The sequence below is a fragment of the Thunnus thynnus genome, chromosome 13 (assembly GCF_963924715.1).
Source record: "Thunnus thynnus chromosome 13, fThuThy2.1, whole genome shotgun sequence".
NCBI classification, from domain to species: Eukaryota; Metazoa; Chordata; class Actinopteri; order Scombriformes; family Scombridae; genus Thunnus; species Thunnus thynnus.
Genome location: NC_089529.1, coordinates 2,663,025 through 2,686,671, shown reverse-complemented (window position 1 = coordinate 2,686,671; position 23,647 = coordinate 2,663,025). Strand labels below are relative to the sequence as shown.

The 23,647-nt window shown below is 39.8% G+C and overlaps 1 protein-coding gene and 1 long non-coding RNA gene across 4 annotated transcripts in view; one reads left to right on the top strand and one right to left on the bottom strand.

Moving 5' to 3' along the window:
• The window catches only part of LOC137195147 (uncharacterized), a 121,243-nt gene extending 113,749 nt beyond the window's left edge, over positions 1–7,494 (bottom strand). The window contains exon 1 of one of the 2 annotated variants that reach the window (XR_010931077.1): positions 6,559–7,494. This is a non-coding gene — a long non-coding RNA (uncharacterized lncRNA). The remainder of the gene's footprint in view (positions 1–6,558) is intronic. The other variant, XR_010931078.1, reaches the window with a different exon arrangement.
• The window catches only part of opcml (opioid binding protein/cell adhesion molecule-like), a 348,322-nt gene that overhangs the window by 134,376 nt on the left and 190,299 nt on the right, over positions 1–23,647 (top strand). The window contains exon 2 of one of the 2 annotated variants that reach the window (XM_067607289.1): positions 12,190–12,265. In XM_067607289.1, coding sequence (XP_067463390.1) covers positions 12,190–12,265 — 76 coding nt within the window. Of the gene's footprint in view, positions 1–11,350; positions 12,266–23,647 lie in introns of those variants that run through there. The other variant, XM_067607288.1, reaches the window with a different exon arrangement.

Here is a 23,647-nt window from a genome sequence, read left to right as displayed (position 1 = left end):
TTTTATTTATTTTAGCTTTGAAAAGATTCACTCACACACACAATCACTGTCAGAAGGATTCTAGAACAAACTTTTTCCAAATTCTTCTTTTCAGTTTCCCCTCTTTCTTACCTTGTAAGGCGACTGGATTTGCGAGATCACACGAGAATTCATCTTGTCAGGCTTCAAGTGATGTGCTTGTTTCCGAACCATCGGTGGTTCGGACTAGAGGACTGCACTGGGATTGGGATCCCGCAGGTACCACGGTACCCAAGAGCAGGCAGTTTTAACTTTGCAGTGGGTGGGCGCGGCGGTCAAAAAATAAACTGCGGGTCCTGGGATTTAGCCAGCGCTGCAGGCCGATTCTTACAGAGCTGGGCTGAGTGCTCAGTCAGCACTCCTCCTGGTGCTCCCTGATACCGCTACCTGCTCACACACATACGCACACACACTCATGAGTGCTGCAACCTGCCGACTTCACCTGAACGAGCAAAGAACAGAAACACCAAACAATGCGTGCATATTACATTATGCGATACCGCAGGTTATTACTACTTTTGTGCTCTTTTAGGAGGTAACGGAGGAGTTGTATGACATCATCACACGCAAACTAAACACAATAAAACAACCCCAGTAAAACAAAACCACAGCCAACAACACGTGTTCTAAAATAACAAGTAGGCTAAATAAATACAATGTAATTTTGCCCTAGAACAGGGGCCTACTTATTGCACAATATAACTGTAATCATTGCACTAGTATGAATGTAATTATGCACTAAACATAATTTTGCTATGTTATTACCTTAGCAAAATATACGTCTCTTTATTAATACTACACAGTAAAATAATTTTCCCTGTGGGACAAGAGAAGACACAAAATCAATGTAACTCTATTGTGCGGGCGTGACTGGTCAGAATGTTTGCAGGTGCGGGCGAGAGAGGACACACACATCGCGGGAGTGGGTGGTAATGGTTAGAAATCCACCGAGAGCGGGTGGGAGCAGGATTAAGGAAACAGTCCCGCGCAGGGTTCTAGTTCGGACCATCAGTGTCCTATTTTTTTGAACGTGCCTGCCCTTTTCCAAGCCGTTTCCAAGGACAACTTCTCAGACTTTCTCTCAGCCTCCAACTCCAATGTGATCTCATGAGATGGCGTATAAATAGCTTTCACTTTTAAGGACAATTCAAATGTCATGTCTATGCATTTTAAGCTTTTTGCATGTCACTTAATGCTGTTGGTTAGGTTTAGGCCTAAAAACCACTTGGTTAGGGTAAAGGAAAGATCATGGTTTGGGTTGAAATGATCAGTAAAATGTCCTGACGTGACAGTAAAAATATCCAGTTAGTGGTCTTGAACAGTGCTCTCTTGCACCTTTTGCAACTTTTTTACCAACTAATAAGCTAAAATCACATTTTAAAAGAAAAGAAACTCACAATATAGTAACTACAGGTAATAAATGGTGTGGAATAACACACAAAAAGCAAAAAATGCTTTGTCATAACACACAAATTAACTTAAATTGATGTGTTACAGCCTTGTACTCTAACTGCATTGACCACATATTTCTGTCTTTCTGCATATTTGTTGCAACAAACACATCATCATCCACATACTTTAAAGATTTTTAGATATTTCTCTTTCAGTCTTACCTTTGTGCTGGGGAGGTTGCCATCACAGTATACTAGACCATCTTCCACACATTTACACATATGCGAGAGGTGAAATACCATTACAGGCAGAACTTTTAAAACACTGTGTCTCAGGCAAGTGTGAATTGCAAATAGGGGCAATCATTAACATTTTGAATATGCTGAGGTCTACCACGGTTTACTTGCTTGTGGCTACCAAGGGCAGCAGCTGAACAAAAAAAGAACGGTAATGTTGAGATTATCTGCAGCATTACTGGATGTCTAAGCATCGACATCCAGGACTTCTTTCAGATAGAGCTTTTATTAACTAACAAATCCTCATAGGGGTACATACTGTATATTCTGTTAGCACATTCCCATGGTTAGGGCAACTGGACTGGCCCTGACAAGTAATTCATTGCTGATGTAATTTTCTGATTGGCTCCTGCCGATGTGGAAATTGGATGATTAACTATCCGAAATTGTGTGTAACCTCTCCTTAAATATTACCTCATCATGTAGATATTTTCCCAACTTTCCCAAACCGCCATCCATATGTCAGTGTCAAATATGATCTGAGTGGTTGATTCATTCTATCTCTATGTATTAGTTCCATTTCACTAATATTTGATTGGAAATTCCTCAGTCAGATGCGTTCACCTTGAAGTGTGCAGAATCCATCTCTGGGATGGCAGTTTCTGCCTAAATAAGCATTACTGGGAGCCGCTCCTCTCACTTCTGAATGGACACTGTTATTGTCACCATCTAAATTGTTTATAACCTGAGGGTTAAAGACGGCTACATTTGCATACATACAAATGAACAATTTAATGTGGATGAAACAGATATTAAGGCTGAAATGGCGGCCATGTTGACTTTGTCTCTGTAAGAATCACAATGGGACCCTGTTGATAAATACAATTTTACCAAAGTGACTTTTTACTAATTAAAGTTTGTGTAAATGACCCATAATATTGGATTTTTTTGAAAAAAAGAAAGTTACTTTTGTTGGTTAAGGAGAGAGGTAGCAATTGTTCACTGATGGAGGTGTTGTGAAAGTGTCTTTGGTGTAAACATAATACTGCCAGATCATTTCGCTCTTCATTAGTCTTATCTGTTTTTCTGAACACACAAGTGTTTTTTCCCCTAGGTAATGTTTAAATGCCATCATTATCCATACCATTTACCCGGCACCAAATTCTAGTTTTCACCTTTTTATTTATTCGGGGGGGGGGGGGGGGGGGGAGTCAATGCTTTCTCTTTTAGGAACACCCTGATCACATCCACACAGTTACACATTCACAACTGGAAGTTGTCCAGTACAACCACAATCTGATCTGCCGGCCACTGAGCAGCTCCTCACTGGTGGTAATGAGGGAGGGGCAACACAATGCTTTTCACTTCCCCCCACCCAGATATATCCTGCCGGTCTGGGGGACTGAACCAACAACCTTCTTGTCACAAGCTTGCTTGTCTAACCTTTAGGGCACCACTTCCCACACACTGTTTTAATTCTAACCAGATGGATGTATGTGAGACAAGGACTACATGAACCAGGGCTGCCAACTATCACGCAATGAGCCTAAGACTCTCATGTGTGTGAGATCTCATGCCTCATATGCCTTTCCTCATGCTAACTTTTCATCTTCACTTCCACTGATGTAAAATTGTGATTTTTAAGCAAAGGAACAGCAGTTTGTTTGTTTTTTCCAAGTTCAGACAGGCTGAAGCACAGAGTGCAACAAGGTTAAGGCAGCACTTTTCACGGATTGTCTGTGAACACACCGATCATCATCTGTTTGAACTGAAAGCGTGCAACAACAAATCAATGCTCTACACCTTCTGGTGGAGCAGCCAATCACAATGATTTTGTGGTTGAGCAACTAACCCACTGAGCATGAGTGGAGCAAAGCTGGAGAGACTGCATTGTTAGCATTGTTCGCTCAGTGTGGCTCACTATGTTTGCGTTGCAGTTATACTAACGTTAGCCAACAATGGTCCAATATTCAGCAGGTAAAAACCTTCATCACTGAACAACTTCTCATCTCTACGGGGCCAACCTGTTTGCTGCGCCAATGCAACAAGTGGAACAATATGCTTGCACTTGTCTTTTTTCGTGTGTGGGTGTGTGTGTGGGGGGGTGGCGGGGGTGGCTCATGGATTTCAATCACTGACCTCACAGGTTTCAGTCATGTTAACTTGACAGGTATGCATGAACTCCCAATTACTGCTTTCTTCTGACATGTCAAATATAATACTGTAGAGATGAAAAGTTTCAAGAGATCAAGTTCATTCTCTTTTGAAGTTAAGAGTACAAATATGCTAGCATGGCTGTAGAAACACACACACATGCACACTAACACACACTAGGTCCTTGTTGATGCCTTTCATATTTTCTGGGCTCTCATAAAAGCGAGATGCCTTAATGCAAGAGGATTTAGCTTTGACCTTCAAGCAGCTTTTATGTCCATTACTTGTAGTCAATAGAGCTGCTAAAAATTGTTGGGATATTGACAGATTGAATGGAAAAAAAAAAAAAACCTTTCATAAATTGAACAAGCGGTTAAGACCCCTACTAACATGGTCTATATCAATGCCATGTCTTTGTGCGCACACTTTTAATTCCGACGCACGCGCACACAGGAAAGTCATGCAGAGGTCAGTGGAGGAGCGTCTGATAGTGTATCATCATATCTGCGAACACTTACCTGCTGGGAACAGTGAGAATATAACACCTATTGATAACATAGGATGTCTGAACATTCAAATCACTTAAAAGGTACCAGCTTCTTAAATAATTCATCCCCTTCACGTTATGCATACATTGACTGACTTTGCAAACACGTGGCGCGCCATTAGAAGGGAGAGAACACCTGGGTTGGATCAGATGCGACAAAGACCAACACAACTCCTTGAAAGCAGAGAAAGACCGATGTTACATTTTAAAGCTGGCTACAGACATAAACAGCCTTTTGTTCCACATGCTGTGACTGCAGTGAAGGCGTCTGATTAAAGCTGTCTGATAAGTCAAGACTGAGGCAGATGTAGTTATCTGAGATCAAAGTTAGAATCATGTGCAGCTCTCTATGCCAGGAGCACTTAAGCTGCCGCACAGTATAAAACAGGCCTGAATCAAGTTGCTATTTGATTTGAAAAAAAACAAAAAACATTTTACCACAGACAACAGAAGCAATCAGTCTGTTCTCAAAGAGAAAACCCAGCCGGCCCCACACTTCAGACAGTTCAAGTTAAATAACAAAGCAGTTAGTTGTTTCTAATTGATCAGCAATCCTGTTCACTGATTTTTTTCTGAAGTAACCATGATGTCCTGCAATCAGAAATCACAAGTTGACAGAGGTGATTACCAGGAGGACTTCAGGAATGTTTAAGCGACAGTTTACCACTCTAGTCTCCCTGTTTTCTGAAATTAACACACATACTTGTCCCTAGTTTTGATTTTGAGATATTATCTAATAATAACAATAATAATAATTAATAAGAAGACTAAAGAAGTTCTGTTCTATTTGATGGTCAGAATTGCTAGCCTACAGCCTCTCAACATAAAATACAAATAAACAAACATTTTAAAAATGACTTTATTACTCACATTTAATATCTTGTATTTCTTCTTCCCCATTCTATTCCAAAGATTATACGTGTTGATTGATATTGACCAAATAAAACCAAAAATCCTTAAAACTCTATCCATGGTGCTGAACTGGGGTGGTGGGAGTGGGGGGCGGATGGACACTCATTATTTATGGTTAAGTGTTCCAATGGTGCTATCTCTGTCGTCTTTTGTCCTTAATATGTTCATGTATTTTCACATGGGTTAGGGTTAGTGTGTATTTTCAGCGCAGCAGGCTTTTGTTTCCAGAACAACGGGCCGTCAGACTAATAGGCTTTCGGATCAATGGGAAGTTTTTTCGAACTATTGGGGTTTCGGAGAAATGGGAAGTTGAACCAATGGCATGGCACCTCGAGTTTTCCAGTACTGGGTGTTGCACCTCTAAGGCCACTATATAATGCAGGATACTCTAACTAGATGTGTGTGTATCAAGTGGTAGTAAATTCATTTATGCTTCATTATCCTCCTGAAATATTAGGCTGTATGCTAAATACAGCTGATATTATTTTTATTTACTTAGTGATAATTGTGTTGATGCTACATGGGTATGACTTTTACAGTAAATAAAGAAAAATACCAAAATAAACATTTCAATCAAAACAAACAAAAAAATTAACAGGATTAGTAGTCTATCAAATAAACTGCAGCAGAGAGAATCTCGAAAGTCTGTAAGCAGTGAAGTATTCACAGGCTAACAAGCTAACAGGCTAACAAGCACTGTCTGACTCTGGTACATGAATGAATCTGGCAAGTCGTGAGCAGTGTTCTCCAGCATACGGCAGCAGATCAGCATGTACGGGATGTGTCGATTGGCAGTTGAGTCTGTATGAGAGCTGCTATCAGTATCAGCAGTCAAGTCGTAATACCCGTCATAGTAATACCCCAGGGACAAACGTGTCAGTCAGTCACCACCTCTGCTAAAAGCAGCTAAACGTTGTCACATTGCACTCAAGGAAGTTTTTAATAAAGTTTAAGGTTGTAATGCTTCTATTTTTCATCGCTGGCAGTCTGGTGACATAAAAACAGAGTATGCGGGAGAAAGTGGGGGCTTTTGGTAATGTCAGACTTTAGAGTGTGAGTATATGGCTACTTCCTGGAGGCAGTATATACTGGTACAGACCTAATTATATGAAAATAACTCCATTTATTACAACACAACAAAAAAGTAGAAAATAAACTTTCAACTCAAATTGCCTCTTACTGCAAAAATGCTGTTGTTTTAGTCCTTTTGTTTATCAGTCTGCAGAAACAGTTCAAACAGTCATCCACAGTTCTTTTCAGTTCTCCTCAGTTCAGGTGTGTGTGTGTTGTTGTTGCTACCTGGGTAGTGTGTATGTTGAGATCTCATATGCTGATCCGTCCAGGAGTAAAGCTGTTGTCATTCCAGGTACGATGAGAAAGCAGGCTGGATACTCTCTCTGCCCCTGGTATGGATCCTGACTCGCAAAACCGTACCTCCTCCTCCTCAGAAATGACCTCAGACTGAAAAAAAAACAACCTGAACACAGCAGGGAAAATATCTCTCATCACTATTGTTCAATAATTTCGTTACTTTAATTAACCATATTTTTCTTACTCTTTCTCTGTATGAATGGCTTAACTCAATTAATTATTTAGCAAATGTATTTAACAGCACACAGAAAAACACAAATCTTATAGTCCTTTGTGAACCTAAATGCAATAACATCTCACATTCAACTGTGTATCCTCCGTGAAAACTAGCCACAGTAAAACCAGCTGCTCACTTAACGTCATAACCTGCCTCGTTACTACAGGTAACAAAATGGCGTTTGCAGTGTCACTAGTTAAAGACCGCTCATGTTTACATCCTCCTTTGTAGCACAACAGAAAATAACACTCAAAAAAACATTTCTTCACTCTTATATAAACATCTCCGATTGGTTTACGGTACTCATAAGGTAAAGAACATAAAAATAAATGCAGTCATCTAAAACAATAACACAGAATGGTTGCTTACACTGGTCTAACCGCTAGCTTACTATGCTACTTTAGTACGTCAACTCACCGGAGATTCACGGATTAAATCCAAAAGCGGGTACACCAACATCAAAATAATCCTTCGCCCTCACAATCAACAAAATGACAAAAAAGGGAAATGAAAACCAAAATGTCTCTAGAAAGGTGCTCATTGAAGCTCTTAAGATTTCTCTCTACAAGTTTATTTCAGCAGTGTGAGTTGTCTCTTCCGCCGTTGTTTTGCCTCTTACTCTCTACAATACAGTCTGAATCGATAGCACTGCTATGTGCTATAGCTCCCTCTAGCGACCAGTCGTGGGATCGCCAGAAATAACTACTGGTAATTTTATGTGGCTTACAAATAGTAATGCACCAAGAAACACAGCTATACATCAGCACTGGCAGGGTAGAAGAAGACTGTTAGCTAGTAAACATGGATGTGAACAATACAGGATTTAAAATACTTAGAAAATTGCCTTTGCACATGTTTTATGAGGAAGGAAATACATTCAACACATTTCTTACACCTCAGGGATACATACAATGCATTGTAGTGACTCAAACACTCAATGTAAACATACATTTTGTTTGTTTACAGGAAAAATCCACAGGGTCGCTTTAAATAAATGTAACCATCAAACACAAAAGAATACAATGTTTCTGCTTCCTGCTATTTTCACATATGAGTAAGAGATTTTACAAAATGATTGACCCCAGACTGTCAGCCTGTCATGGAGAAGTTGCGTAACATTAGCATTCGTGTGCCAGTGGAATCCAGGCTTCTGCAGATGACTGAATCCATTGAGTGAGCACTCTTTATTCAGTCTACCCATGTTTTTGCTTGGGTATTAGCTTGCTTTGGTCAGAGGCCGGTCCATTGTCTGCTAGCTCTGCCCATCCTTGCATGATATGAATGAAGATTAGCATGGATTGTTTGAATAAACCACCCAGAGTCCGGTGTTAATGCGACACAGCAGGAAATTATGTGAATGTCACTGCATGTATAAGTGAAATAAATGAGAAACGCAATCTGCCAGGAAGAGCTGGACTGTATACGGCTGCAACCAATCAAAAAGACGTTGATTTAAGTGAAATGGCTTTGTTCATTTGAGCATGTTAAAATCAATATGTCCCCCTCCTATTTTTGAGCATGGATAGTTGATCTAGGCCACTGAGTTGAGTCTTTTTTTTCCTTTGCTCTCCTCTGATCCTTGTTTGTGTGATACATCAAGAATGATTCATGTGGGCCGTGCGACAAACAATGCCATTCTAATTTGTCATTTCTGCATGCTTGGCACCCTCGCTCGAGGTGGATCTCTGGCAAGGTCAGCGGATGTACCTGACCTGCTGTACGGCAGAACAATGAGGGTCAAAAACATAATGCACATGACATGGATTGAAATGGATTGCAGTCTTATTTTATCCTCAGAACACCACTGTGTGGAGCTGATTGCTGAAATATTGCATATACCTGCAATCCTTCCTCATGATTATATTGCTACCATTTTTCATCCTCACAGTGCATTGATAATGGTGGCCACCAAGGTGTTTAAGTGACATCACATGACTAAATGTTGCAGTCTTAATCAACTGAGACACCCCCGTCTGTGAGCAAGTGCTTGAGCACACCCCCTCACTGTACCCTTGACTCTAATTAAGACCACATATCTTAGATTTTGCTGAGGTCAGGGAGGAGTTTTAATTTAAAAACCATTAAGACGCGCGCATCGTCAGGACTTGTGTTGCATCCCAGGCAGATATAATTTTAATTAAGTCTTATCTTTGCCCAATTTCTCCGGCCCAAGACATCATCATAATTCCTCAATAACAACCATCCAGTAAACTGAACAACAGTTAAATGTGATGGACTGCTCATATGTTACATTAACCTGAATACCTCAGGCTTTTACTTAACTAATCATGTATGTTATCTGTACATTTCCTGGAATTTGAATCAGGGGAATTTATGGTGTTTACTTGCTGCCTTAAAATGGTGGAGACAGAGTAAATGGGACATATACACAGGACAAAGTGGATAATATATTGTATGGTTAATGACACTTCCATTGTGCTAAAGTTTGTCTGCTCTACTGTTGCAACTACCAGAAAGTGGGCAATAAAATCTTTTAAAATCGTCACACCTGCTAAATGATATTATTGTCTTTGTGGCACCGTGTCATACGGCGCACAAGAGAAAGGCTTTTATGCTTTTAGACGCGAATGATGAACACAACAGACTGTAGCCTGCAAATACGAGCCATCAGTGCTTTCACACTTGTACAAACATTTGATACAAGACAAGAACAATGCGGTGTGTCACTTGTATCTTTCCCCAGCGCTTGGCACCCAAAGCTGTCAGTGCAGTGTCATCTGTTGCCTCCCATCCAATATCTTAACAGCGTGCCAAATTGATGTTAAGGTAAAGAAATTATCTTGTTCAGTCTTCTCATGAGACTCGAACGCTGTCATAGTAATTCTGAGTGCTGCTGTTAGATGCACAGCAAAGTGCCACTCTCATCCCTAGTGGCCAGCATCCCATGCATGCATACAGATGGGGAAGGGGAGAAACAGCACATGCAGGAGCACATTAGTAAACAAAGTGAATGTGATTCAGTGAGGTTCAGACTTGCAGCAACTTTCACACTTTCTCCAAAAGTTACTTCTCCTCCTCAACCGAACCATCAAAAAGACACATGAGCTGAATTTTCAGAATAAATTACCCATCATCCACCTGTTAAGTCTAAATGACACCTTACAAAAGCAAGGCCCGAGGACTCCCAGCAGCCTTTAAAAGTGGTAAGGTATTTAATTTTTACTACAACTTCGAATGTGACTTTTTGATCAAAGGTTTCCAGCTTCTGCCTTTTTAACTCTACAAGATGGTTATGCAGCTTTTAATTAAAGACATCAATACAGATCTTTCCAGGCAGAGGTCAATGGGATAACATTTCATTAAAATTAACTATTTTACGTCAATTTGAGAGTTCTTGACTTGAAAAAAAACCCCATACAGTAGATTTTTGTTCCCTAAATGAATAAATTTTAACTTAGACTACAGCATGTCACACTTCTCTTCATGAATTTTTCACAAGAAACATATAGGTAATACAGGTGATAGACTCTTTATTGAACTCACTGGGCCATGACTGGCTGTTCATCACATACAGGGTGGCCATGTGATATGCTCCTTTATGGGCACACTGATTAACCTACTAGGGGAGCCCTGGGCAAAAATCAGCTGCTAGCCCCCTTTTTAAACTAAAGCTGTGCACTGCAAAAAGTTTATCTATGACAGAATGTTATCTTGCCCCAGGTTTGTTGTATTGTAACTTGACCATACACAAATGAATTTATAAATATGCAACATGTAAGCACAAAACTGAAATAATGGTCTTGAAAGTAGATTTTGACACAAGGGTCCTCTTCAAGACAGAGCCTCAAGATTAGGTAAGCGGGACCACCTTAAGACCTTTAGTATGTCAGTAGATATTGTGCTTTGTGCTGCATATTCTCAAACAAAATTTCAATTAAGTTATTACAAAGCAGTAAGCATGGACCTTTTGGTTAAGAACCATTTAGAACACATGAATAGATGCACATGAGGTCATAGACCTCCTCTGAAAAAAGTCTTATTACATGAAGCCCAAAGCAAAACTATTTTTTGTTTGTAGGTCTGTGTCATTCTGTTGCTTGAGGATGACAGTGAATACACACTACAGTTAAATTCACTATAAAGGGTTCTTGACCTGTTTCATGTCATTGGTTGTCAAATCAATACACAATGGACTCCCATTTAAAGAGATTGTGTCCCAAGGACCTCTATCTTAAATTATTCAACAGTAAATCAACAAAAGCTCTGTTTCAAGTCTACACTTACCGAGATTAAACAGTGGCCAGTGTGAAACCTGTTATTAGAATAATTTTCCAGATTCATTCTCTGATTGGGATTGTGTCAAGTGAAATTTAACAATTCTTTATCCTGTGACCTCAAGGCCCCTGGGTGCTCCAGCTGGTCACCCCCATTGACAGCGGCTGCACTACAAGTGATCCCAATTAGTATGAGAGTGAATATGTACTGTTCACAAGTCTCACCATCTCCATGTGTACTGTTGAGACAACTGACACAATTAGAAACTAAATCAACATCTATGACCCTCTCATATGCACGGCTGCTCACTATGATTAAATCTTATCAAATGTGTCACATGATGATTTATTATTTGTCATGTTGCTAAGGTCCCTGTACCCCAGTTTAGAGAGCCAGCTCACTCTAACCCCTATGGATAGCCTGTGAGAATAGTGCAGGCTGCAGACCATATGGTCCTCATGGTACAGGCAAGTGATGCTACCTGGCGAGAGAGAGAGAGAGAGGGAGAGAGAGAGGGAGAGACTTCAGGAGCTGTAGCCTACTTAGCGGAAAAAAAAGACACTGGAGCGAATTCAGCCTTTTGCTTTGAGTGTACCCAGCTTTACACAGTCTCACTCAGACGACAAAAAGAAAAGAGAACACCGAGGGAGAGAAAAAAAAACATACTAGGAGACTTGGCTGATGCATCTCTGCCAGAGCATCCATTTCACGGCGATTACAGTTTGAAGCGGAGGAGGCGGTGCGCATTTCTCTGAGAAACACGGTGCTTTTCTCTCCTCCGAAGTCAGTTTCCTAGAGCGGCTGGCGGGCGGAAAGACACTTTTACCCCTGCGTTTGCCGATACGGATAGTAGGCTATTTCATAAGAAGCCTGTTTACTTGGAGCACAAATTAGGTCGAACGCAATTCCAGCAGGCTACACGGCATCTTGTTTGTGAAGTGGAATTTGCGGTCCGCAGCTTAAGACGCAAACGGAATACCCGACGGTTCAAGTTTTCCTGGAAGTTGCGCAGTGACATAAAAACATGGGAATTCGTGGCTATTTGGCGGTGCCTGGAAAATGCCTTGTCGTCCTCGGACTTAAATTGTTATTCCTTGTACCTGCAGGAGTTCCAGCCAGAAGCGGAGATTCTGTATTAAAGGACAACATCACCGTCAGACAGGGGGACAGCGCCGTCTTAAAGTAAGTCTGTCACCGTCTTTTATTATGAGATTACTAATATCTCCCCAGTGGGGATTGACTCCTGTTTTGCAGCGTGTGTTGCTGATAACAGCAAATCAAGTGCAATAGTCCAGGAGTTACTAAAGGTCATCACAATCTAGGCTACATAAAAATACATAAATCCTTGTTTTTATATGTGAATGATTACTACTCATACTGCATGCATATCATTTATAAGTTATGATATAACGTACATAACTCGGTGTTCATCCTCTCCTGCTCGTTGCCCTTGAATGTTATTGATCCGGGTGGTTAATGTCTTGTTGAGGATGCACAGAGCTGAGATACTCAAATTCAGCATCAGCACGGGTTGTGTACGTATTGATCTGAGTTTGTGAATTTTCAGGGCTGATTTGCTTTCATTACACTTGTTTCAGAAATTGAAAATTGTTTCAGAAGATTGTATTGCAGTTTTTATTAGTTGAAATAAAAAAAAGAAAAAAATCTATGGTAATGCAAAAGAAGGAATTATTATGATTTTTAGCAGCCTTATCACACTTTGTCATTTTTCTTATTATCTCCAATTCTATCATAATATCCCTTCAAAGGGTCTTACTGTGTCTTTATCACATATGATGGTGTTTTTCTTATCTTCTCTCTCCTCACTGTAATATTCTTGTTTATTTGAACCTATAAACTGGGTTGTGGGTTCTTTGTATATGAATAGACCAGGTGTGGTGCTAGAAATTCAGTATCCCCGTGAAAGGATGTGAGATAGACAGGACCCCGCTCCACCCAACCACCCCCACACCAATACAGACACACACACATACACACACACACATACACTCACAGGCTTAGGCTTCCGTCACAAACACAATGTTTCCTTATCATCAGGGGTGTCATTATTCTCCAATTACACGATTTGATTTGACTTTAGATTTTAAGGTCACAATGCGATTCGATTTAAACATTTTTTTTCCAGCACTGACAGCTATGCCATTATTAGACTATCGAGTCTCGATTTGTAAAGATCAACAGATCATTGGTTTTATGCCCTGACAACTGTCATTTACATTTCTTAAATTCTTCTTTATAAAGATAGGTTACATGGTATCAAGTGTGATATAACACATTAAGGCCATATGGTCAAATTTAAATCATTTATTTAAAATGTAACAACAATAACTTATTGCACCAGTCAGTTGGGAACAAACTGTTAAACACAAAAACAAAAAGAAGAGCCACTAGATGGCAGAAGGGTACTACAGTTTGAGTTTCTTCGCAGTGCAGGCTTAAGTGCAATACTTTAACTTAGGAAACTAAGTTTAACTGTTGCACTTTTTAGACGGTCTCTACGCACTCGTCTCACAGCTGGCTGTACATAGAGAACACTGTTATTCGCCCTGCTCGGAGAACAGCTCATTTTGATGAAATTAGGTTGTAGCTCGTTGTCTACCTTACTACAGTAGGAAAGAGGCGTCATTTGTGTTTTAATAACGTTTTGCTTATGAGTTGTTGATCTGGGAAGTTCGAATCTGTCAATATATTTCTGACTTTACTGAAGTATGTAGCAAAGCCTACAAACTGTAGTTTTTCTGTCAACGATGCGTTCGTTGTTTACACAACTGACGGGAAAGACAAAATGTTCCCACACTGGTGACTTCAGGGAAGCAGGAGGATTTTCCAGTTCTGTTGTTTCTCCATCATGTCCGACTCTGGCAGTCACCACGGTGTCTGGAAAAGTAATGCTGCAGGCTACCGGTAAGCTATGCTGTGTCGTCTTTGAAATGTTGTTGTTTTTCTTATTTGGATGTGTGCAAGGAGGCAGGAGTGGAGAGGAAAGAGAATTTCAGATCCTGCTTTTGATTCGAAGGTCGAAGTCAAACGCTCATTTCTATCAATTTTTGATTGAGAATTGAAATAAAAAAATGTTTTTAATTCTTTATTTGATCCCCATTAGCTTCCACAAAGTGGTCGCTAGTCTTCCTGAGGTCCACACAAAAACAAAAACAATAAAAACAAACAATAATTAAAATCACACTGTATCAATAAAACAAAAAAGGCAGCAGGCCAAAGATGAAGATCAGAAAATAAGTGAAATGACGCTACATTTGAAACAATAAACAATAGTAACCTACAATTAAAAAAAACAACAACAAAATAGTCACAAATACACAACAACAAGAAGAAAATAAAAACAATCAAAGGTTCCAAAACAGCAAAAACTACAATAACATTTATATGGGATTCATCCATTTTTGTTTTAGTAACTTTTTAAAAGAAAATCTACTTTGGGCTGATGTTAATGGGGAGCAAGAAGCAGAAGAAGCTCTATAAAGAACATACATACATTTTGTTCATGGACTTGGCACCACCAGATAACCAGTGCTCACTTGATGTGTATTATACCCATGACAAAACCACTATATACTAGTTTTTCACAAAAGAAGTATGGTTCATTAATCCAAACAACATTTTGCATGAGTAACAGAAGACAAGATTTTAATTTAGCCTCCACAGTTAGCCATGATAATTGTCTATGCATCTCACACACATTAGCACAGAAAGAACAATGAAGGTTTTTTTTTAGATGTTTCTCAGCAGCACTTGACCAAATAACTGGAAAGTACTCCAGGTGTGACAAAACAAGTGACTGAACAAAATCAATCATAACAGAAGATGGAACATATGTCAGTCTGATCAGACCAAGACAATAAATTATCTAATCTAACACCCAGTAATTTGGTGTTAGTGACCTGCTCAACTGATATCCCATCTATAAAGAGATTAAGTGCAGTGGTGTTAGCAAGAAAATTCCTACTACTAAATACAATACATTTAGTTTTGTCATGTTTAGCACTAATTTGTTCATTCTCACCCATTTGGTAATGCGATGCAACTCAGCATGTAGATTGTCTCTCAGCTCCGCTGAAGTTGGTGATGCACAGAGTTGAGTCATCAGCATACATAACTACATTGGCTTAGCTGCAATCTTAAAAAATTTCCCATTTACGTTATCTATACCAGAAGTTGTGTCATCTGAAAGAGAGAGCAACATCTCCTCAGACCACTTTAAATCAATAACAAATGAGTCCTGAACCCAGACTTGGATCGTTGGGTCAAAGTGCAGAGAAGATGAGGAGAACGCTATGCTGATTGCTGCACCGATAGAGTAACATCTTTTGGTGGAGGCAGTGTGATGGTGTGGGACGGCATCTCCCTCACTGGAAAAACAAGGCTTGTCATCATTGGAGGCAATCTCAAAGCAGAGAGGTATGAAGATGAGATTCTGCAACCAGTGGCAATCCCATATCTCCACAGTCTGGGACCGAACTCTATCCTCCAAGATGACAACGTTCGCCCCCACAGAGGGGGGTTTATCAGAGACTACCTCCAGAATTGGGGAGTGGAGAGGATGGAATGGCCTGCCAGCAGTGCTGACCTCAAACCCATTGAACATTTGTGGGATCAGCTTGGGCGTGCTGTTCATGCCAGAGTGACCAACACAACCACGTTGGCTGACTTGTGACAAATGCTGATTGAAGAATGGGATGCCATCCCACAGCAGTGTGTGACCAGGCTGGTGACCAGCATGAGGAGGAGGTGCCAGGCTGTAGTGGCTGTATATGGTTCTCCCACACGCTACTGAGGCTCCTGTTTGTTAAATGAATAAATTGTTAAATTGCCAATATGTCTTGTTTCTTCAAACTTCAATCATCCAATCCACCAACACCAAACAAGAGTCAATGGCAGAATAAGCTGTTTGGCATTGGCAGAGAAGATTTGTCAAATTTTTCATCGGCACAACCCACATACTCAGCTCTGCTGCTCATCCCACAAATGCATGTTCCTTACAAATGTGGCACCATTTAAAAGGGAAATGAACAGGCTTTCCAACGGTATAAGATTTATTGTTAAGAAGCATTGGTACAACAAAGGAAATAATCTACCAAACACAAATTTCCTTACTTTTTGTGCTATGTTTACTTAAGTGAGCTAATACCAATCCCTTCCTTGACAAACAAAATAACACAGACGTAGTTTTGTAATTTGGAAACATAAAACAAACAAAAACATCATAAAAAGTAAGAAATAAGACAAAATCCTTGAACCTTGAAGCACTTTAAGCCGACGACTGAGTCTGTCCGCCCCTGGGCGTGATAACAAACTTATCATACTTGAGGCTTATTTGACTGCAATTAAATCTGGAAAAGGTTTGAATAATGCAATATATGTTAACATAATAATTTTTTATTATATTTAAATTAAGAAAAAATAAGATGAAACTGTAGTTACACTGTAATGGGATGGGATTGCTGCACCAGCAAAGATAATCTGAATCAATAAAGGCAACAAATACAACTCAAAATTATGTATTCAATATAGAAAATAGGCATCAGACAGTAAAAAGGAAATGAAAACAACATAAGCAGGAATGGAAAGAGAACTAGAAAATTTCACCTAAGTAAAAGTCACATCACTTGTGTAAAGATGTAGTTACAGTGGATGAAAGTAAAAAAGTAGGTCAGTTAGAATGAGTAAATGTAACTGCATTACATTTTTCAAAGGGTGGTGGAATGTAACATGATGATAATAATGTGATATGATAGAACTATTAAATTAAAGACCAACTTTAGGCTTCCAAATAAAGTGCATTACCATATGAACATATACACTGGTGGGCAGAGAAGCACCTTACTGGATATGCAGCCAGGCCCCCCTGCAGACACACCAGCAGCTTCTGATGCTGCTGATTTGATACCTTTCTATTGTTCCTTTCTCGGTTTATCAGGATTTCTTTATGTGACTTTTGTTCTCTACTAGTACGCACACACACACACACACACACACACACACGTAAGTAATCAAAATACATGCACAATTGTGAGGTTACATAAAATGTGGATCCAGGATTTTCAACATATGCTAAACAGTTACACACATCTGCATAGTGTCACAGATGCTACTGACAGTTTTGATTGCTTTAGTGTGATATACAAACAATTTACTATGAGAGCGGATATGTGACTTTGGAGAGCTAATATGATGCTACACATTATATATTAAAGCCTGTGAATTCAGTACCTCAAGCTGTCAGTGCAGGGCAGTACAGTTCAGCCAGCTTCAAGCTGGCTGAGATGGGAGGTATTTGGACAGGAATTATTGTACAGTCTTATGGCTGTTGAAACAGATGAAGGTGATCATGTGCTGTAGCTGCATCTTCCTATAGAAAGGGTGGAAAGTGTTGTCCAAGATGGAGTTCTTCTCTCCTCTTTTCTGTGCAGTCATAGAGAACAGAGACAGTCTTTCTCACCTCTTTGTTAATCCTGTTTTCGTTCTCAGCCATAACAAATGTGTGCCGGTCTCCACTAATTAGTAGAACTCATTAAGTAGTCTGTTGGATACCATGACACCAGCCATTTTCCTCTCCTCACCCTGGATGGTGACAGGCTGAAATCCACTTCTCGCTCCTTTGTCACGCTGATGTTGAGCTGCAAATGGTTGCCCCTGTAGCACCCGACAAGACTCTTTGGCAGACTCATGTTCTCCTCTTCTTGCCCTAACCTATGCACCCCACAGAGGAGGAGTCATCAAATAACTCGTGGAGCTGCCGTGACCCTAAGTTGAATCTTAAAAGGAGAGGTTGTAGACAGTGAACTGGAAAGCTGACAATACAGTTACCCGGGGATGCCCTGTGTGTGCTCTGCAGTGTGTGCAATACACTGCCCTGGAGGAAGATGAACTGCTGCCTGTCAGTGAGCTAGTCAGTCCACAATCCAGGAAACCGTGGTATCCACCTGCATCGCTTTGAGCTTCTCCCCAAGCAGGAAAGGCTGGATGGTGTTGAAAGCACCAGAGAAATCAAATAACATCATTCTCATCCTGCTTCCCAGCTTCTGCGGGTGGGAATAACGCCTGTGGAGCTGGTATATGATAGCATTGTCCACGCATTTGACAGCTAACTGTACACACACAGAGTGCCTTGAGGCTGATGCTGTGAGGACCCACTGCCTTGCCTTTGAGGAGCCTCTCCTACTCCCTTCTCACCCAAGTGTCAGTGATGCAGAGGCTGGGAAGGGCAGAAGGCGAGTGAGGTTATAGAATATCAGAAAGAAAATACATATTATCCCTGTATTTTCCAAATAAATTATGTGCTAATTGCTGTGAGCAAATTAACAGAGGCCTATAAAGGGTTAAATGCCATAGGCTAGGGAAAAAACAACATTAGTGTGATCCTTGCAACGTGTTTTAAATGGAAGATTGCTGCATCTGAGTGATGTCCTGTTGCGGACAAAATTCCTCAGATGTTATTTTATTTCTACAGGACTGTATTATTAAGACAGTGAAGGGCAACACAAAGCAGTAACATTCTCACATAAAGAAAGCCACTGCCAACAGGAACTTAAGCAGCTGTGAGCGGCGGAATAATTAGCATCATTCAACACAGCTTTAATAGCAAAATTACTTTTTCTTTCAGAAATGGAGATCACCAGAAAGAATAAAATGAATGGGTGACACTGAACTGGTTATTCTTAGGTAGTGGTTATTTATTTTATACCCTGACTACCTATGATTCTTAGTGAGTAATTGATTCGAATTGGCTGGACTGTTGCCAGTATTTGCATCAATATGGCAGTTGTAATAAATATCTGATTTTATTTTGCCGAAGGATGGGAGGTCGGCTGGCATGCCCAACAGACATGCCTGGTGTTGAAGCAATAGTGGAAAGTGTATCAAAGTTTGTCTTTTTAGTACACGACAAGTAAGTACCAAGTTAAGTGGTACTGTTGCATAATACGAGTGTGATAATATGTCAGAATCGCAGCAATATTAGAACTGTGATTGTTATTACCAGTTCTGAAGCCAGAGGGCATTGCTTATGGTTGTGAATCAGCAGAATGCTTCATTAATGGGTGTAGATTTGGGTATGGACGATAGGGACATGTCCCTACCATGTTAAGGTGTTGCTGAATTGTCCGTACCAATATTTTTACAGATCGCAAACGATCGTGCCATTTTAACTCCGCATAGTGCTGGGCAGTATACTGATTCATCCAGTATACCAGTTTTTTAGCCAAGTAGCGGTGTTATTGAGATTCCGGAGATTCAGATTGTGATTCGGTCAATCAAGGCCTTGCATAAATTATTAATTACGGTTATCGGGGCAACCTCCATCAGCCTCCTACTGCTTCAGAAATAAACATGATTTCTACACAAATTGCTTCAAAATTTTGCATTTGAGTCTGAATGAAAGTAAACACAGGAACTAGCCGTCTGCAGTTGCATTATGGCTAACTGCATAGGGAACTACGTACATCCGAGGCAGTTTGCACGTTGTCTTGTTTACGTCTGAGGCTGTGGAAAGCTCAGCATCTGTTCATGCTAGAGTAATAACTCAGCAGATGAAATAAAATGATTCATGTCTGCAAGTTTCCAATTTGGAAGGATAAATTAACAAGATAGACACTGAGCAGTGTTCATGGACTACAGCTGGATGTTAGAGACTTGCATACTGTAATTCCTCACACAGTTACATGCTGTAATTGCATTTTTCTTACCAGGTGGAGTTGAACATTTGGTCCAGCCAGCCTTGCTCTTTTCTTCCAGTTGATTTTGTGGAGGTGAAACAGTCTCTGGGATGACAGTGTTGATAAATGCTGTATATCTATGTGTAGTAGTTACACAGCATGGATTACTCTCACCCATGGCCACTAGAGCCCCCCCAAAAAATTATATACTATGAAACCACCCGAATGTTAAAAAATACTGTGATACAAATTTTTAGTCATACTGCCCAACACTAACTCCACATAATGTTAATGGTGACATCTATGTGGAGTTGCCTGTCAGTGAGCTAGTGTGTTTACTGCAAAAGGTGGCTTATAATGATAAACTGTGAAAGAGCGGGATATGGGGGATACCTGACCTGATGATCTGGCAACCCTCAATTTCAAGCTGTATTGCGCATTGTCGACTAGCTGCAGCCTGGAAGTAGCAGTGGAGTCGATGAACGGTGGAGAATCTGAAGCAGTTAGTTTTTTTAGTTTAAACATTTCAAATATCATAGAATTGAAATGTCTTCATTGGACAATACTAGCATCAGTCAGCTGATATTATATTTAATTTCAGGCATGAGGAGTAGTTAACTAATATATGATCGTTATTCAGAAATGTCATTTAATGAAACAACCTGTTGAAAATTCCCCCTAAAAGCAAATTAAGACACCAAGTACTTTTTGAGTACTGAGTTTAGCTAATAAGAATGTTCTGTAATCAATCCAAACATTAATAATCTTTGAAATTAGTTGGAGAAATATTTACTAGTTAATGCCGTCTCCCTCCCCTTTTCTATGAGGGGATCAAGGGCAGAGTTATTATTGTATGTGTGTCATTAAGATCATGCATCATGCATCACTTTATGATGAAAAACCTGCACAGAGACATGCAGACAGGTGAGCTGCAGGCTCTCGGGTGAGCTCTGATGTCATAGTGAAAGATTTTTCAGTTGTGTGGTCCAAATCAACAAACTGAAAGGACAGAATCTCAGCTGAGGTTTGAGCAGATAGTTGGATTAAACAGATCAAACACATTACCTACAGTTTGCTGAACATTTATTTTCTCCTAACATTTATTGTGACAGTCTGTAATATATCTCAAATGAAATCAGACATCATATACTGCAGGTATACTAACATTTGTTTAAACATGTACAAATAAAAACATCAGATGTTTGTGAGTCAAACAAACACCTACTGTGGCTTTAAATAGTAATGCTGATAGAATGATGTGAAATTACTTAAAGATATTCAGCTGTAGCCTTAATTTCCTTCCAATTCAAGTTTTTTATTCTACTATTCTAAATTTTAAAGGTGCAGTGTGTAGGATTTAGTGGTATCCAGTGTAATGGGAAATTGCTGATCACTCAATAAACACAAAAAGAGAGCATTGTTAGGTTATGAAATAATGTAATCAAATAATACAATCAGAAGTATAATGCATCGTAGTTCTGGAGACAAAGGTACATACCACCTAGCTATCTTTTCTTTGTCTGAAAAGTTGGCACTTAACCAGTCCCTTAAATACTACTTGTACAGAATTTAAGACATCTGTTTACTAACCTTACAGGTCAGCAACCAACCCTCAGATAGAAACACAAGTCAAAAGTTCAACTAACCTAGGAACAGTCTCTCTTCACGACCATATATGAAAGCACATAAGCATGCACCAAGTAACATCACAAAATAACATTACTACTATATTCAATTAAGGGCAAACCACACTATCCTCTAAATGCTTATCAGATTTACACATAAACATCTACATAACTATAGTTTATCTTATCACTGGCTCAGGTAAAAGTATAACAGAATAAACCTAACTGTTAAACACACAACTGCCTCATCTTACACAGCAAAGAACTAAGTTTAGAATAGACATAGCACAGAGGAATTTAGAACATGTGTGAAACACAAACTAACACTAAACTGAACTTAAACACTATCTGAAACATGTATGATATCTTCAAGAAATACATCCAATGATAACCTAATATTCAGTCTTTCACACCAGCAGTGAGGTTGCAGATTGCAACCAACTGAATACCCCTCCCTCTTCCAAGTGTGTAGGAGAACATACGGTAGCTGTGAAACTTCCGAAAAATGTGAAAGGCCCTCTCTAGCAACAGTGTTTGGTTTGTCCATTCTGGGCTACTGTAGAAACACTTTAACAACAAATTTTACTTGGACCACTACAGAAAATTGCTTATGAACATTTGATATCCAGGACTTCACATTATAGACACTACCACTGACTATCCCTGTAACAAACTGGCCTTAGTTTCACACATTGACCATAAACGGTCCAGCCATACACTAGGTTTTGACCTAGTCTTGTTTCAGATTTTTCTGCCCCCATTATCTACCATTCTTTTCCACACTGCAGTCTTTGTCAGTGTTACTCTTTGGTTGACCTGTAGAGGGCTACAGACAAACACCTCTGTGACACATGGTGTCACCAACCATTTATTTTCACCTGCAGGTGATGAGCGTCACTGGGAGGGCATGACACACAGGGTGGTTCGCGCTGACCTTTGGCACAGTCCCTGTCTTAGCCTCATGAGCCAGAATGCACAGAGCCGAGTGGCAGCTGGTGGCATGCCCATCCCACATCACACCAGATTTGACACCCCTTTCTTCCAGGAGGGTGTGAGTTGAATTGCTTTCTGTGCCAACAGAACTCCTACTTGCTGTAGGAAATGGGGAGGAAGGTGTTTTCTCATCATGTAATCATCCAGGTCTGTGTTCACTCAGTTTGGCGAGCTGACATGTTTAAGGACAGGCTGATCCAGCAAATTCAAGGTCAGCGCCTTCTCTTAACCCTGTCAGTTTCACACTGAAGTGGAGATTGGACACATTCAGGGACACCTAATAAAGGTGGAAGTGAGGCCTGAATGGCATTCATTGCAGCCCTTTGAATCCAGTCCACCTTATTCACGTTTCACTACAAACAACCCCATTGCTCAAATTTGAGGGAAAGGGAAATCAAATAAAATGAATGAATGAATGAACCAAAATGAATGTCAAATTATAACAAGTTCTCTGGTCCTCTTTAGGCCTCAGTAGATGAGATTTGACTGTTCTCCAACATGCAGTATGCTTCAGTTAACACTATACACTGTACCATCTTATTACAGTATGTTTACTGCAGTTATAGGCCAGTCAGAGGCCTAGTGATAATTACCAATCTTACCAATCATCTGAGTAGTGCATCATGGTACCTGCATCTTTTAATGAACAGTAGTATTGATAAAAACATTAATTGTATAAAGCATCATATTCTTAGAAAGGCAAGAACAGATTTGGACAGTCAAAAGCAAAAAATGCAAAGTCTTCATATACTCCATCAGTCAATAGTAGTCTTTTTTCTGATATATTTTCTCCACAAACATATCTGAATAATTGCCTTTGAAGAAGTCACAATATTGTGACTTTCACGTTACACTCCATACGATTATTATTCCCTAACAAAATATTCTTCCTCAGAACTACCTCCAGTCCTACTCAAAGACATCAGAACTTTTCCCTTATGAACACGAGTCCACATTACTTAAACTGAAGACAAAATATGCAATATAATTGATTTCTCTCCTTATTTTTATACTAGTAGTTTGACTTTTATTAATATAGTGGTTTTATTGGAACACTGTTTTAATCTCTAATATGCAATAGTCAAGCATATTTATATTAAAATACCAAATGAATATGTATCTATGTTTGAGGCCACAATGCTCATGTCACTTCGTTTCATGAATCTTAGGCTAGTGATAGTCATGTCTCACTCAGAGGGGATGAGAAGTACTTACCTCTAATGAGCAGGTGGGCATTATTCCCAGCTACCATT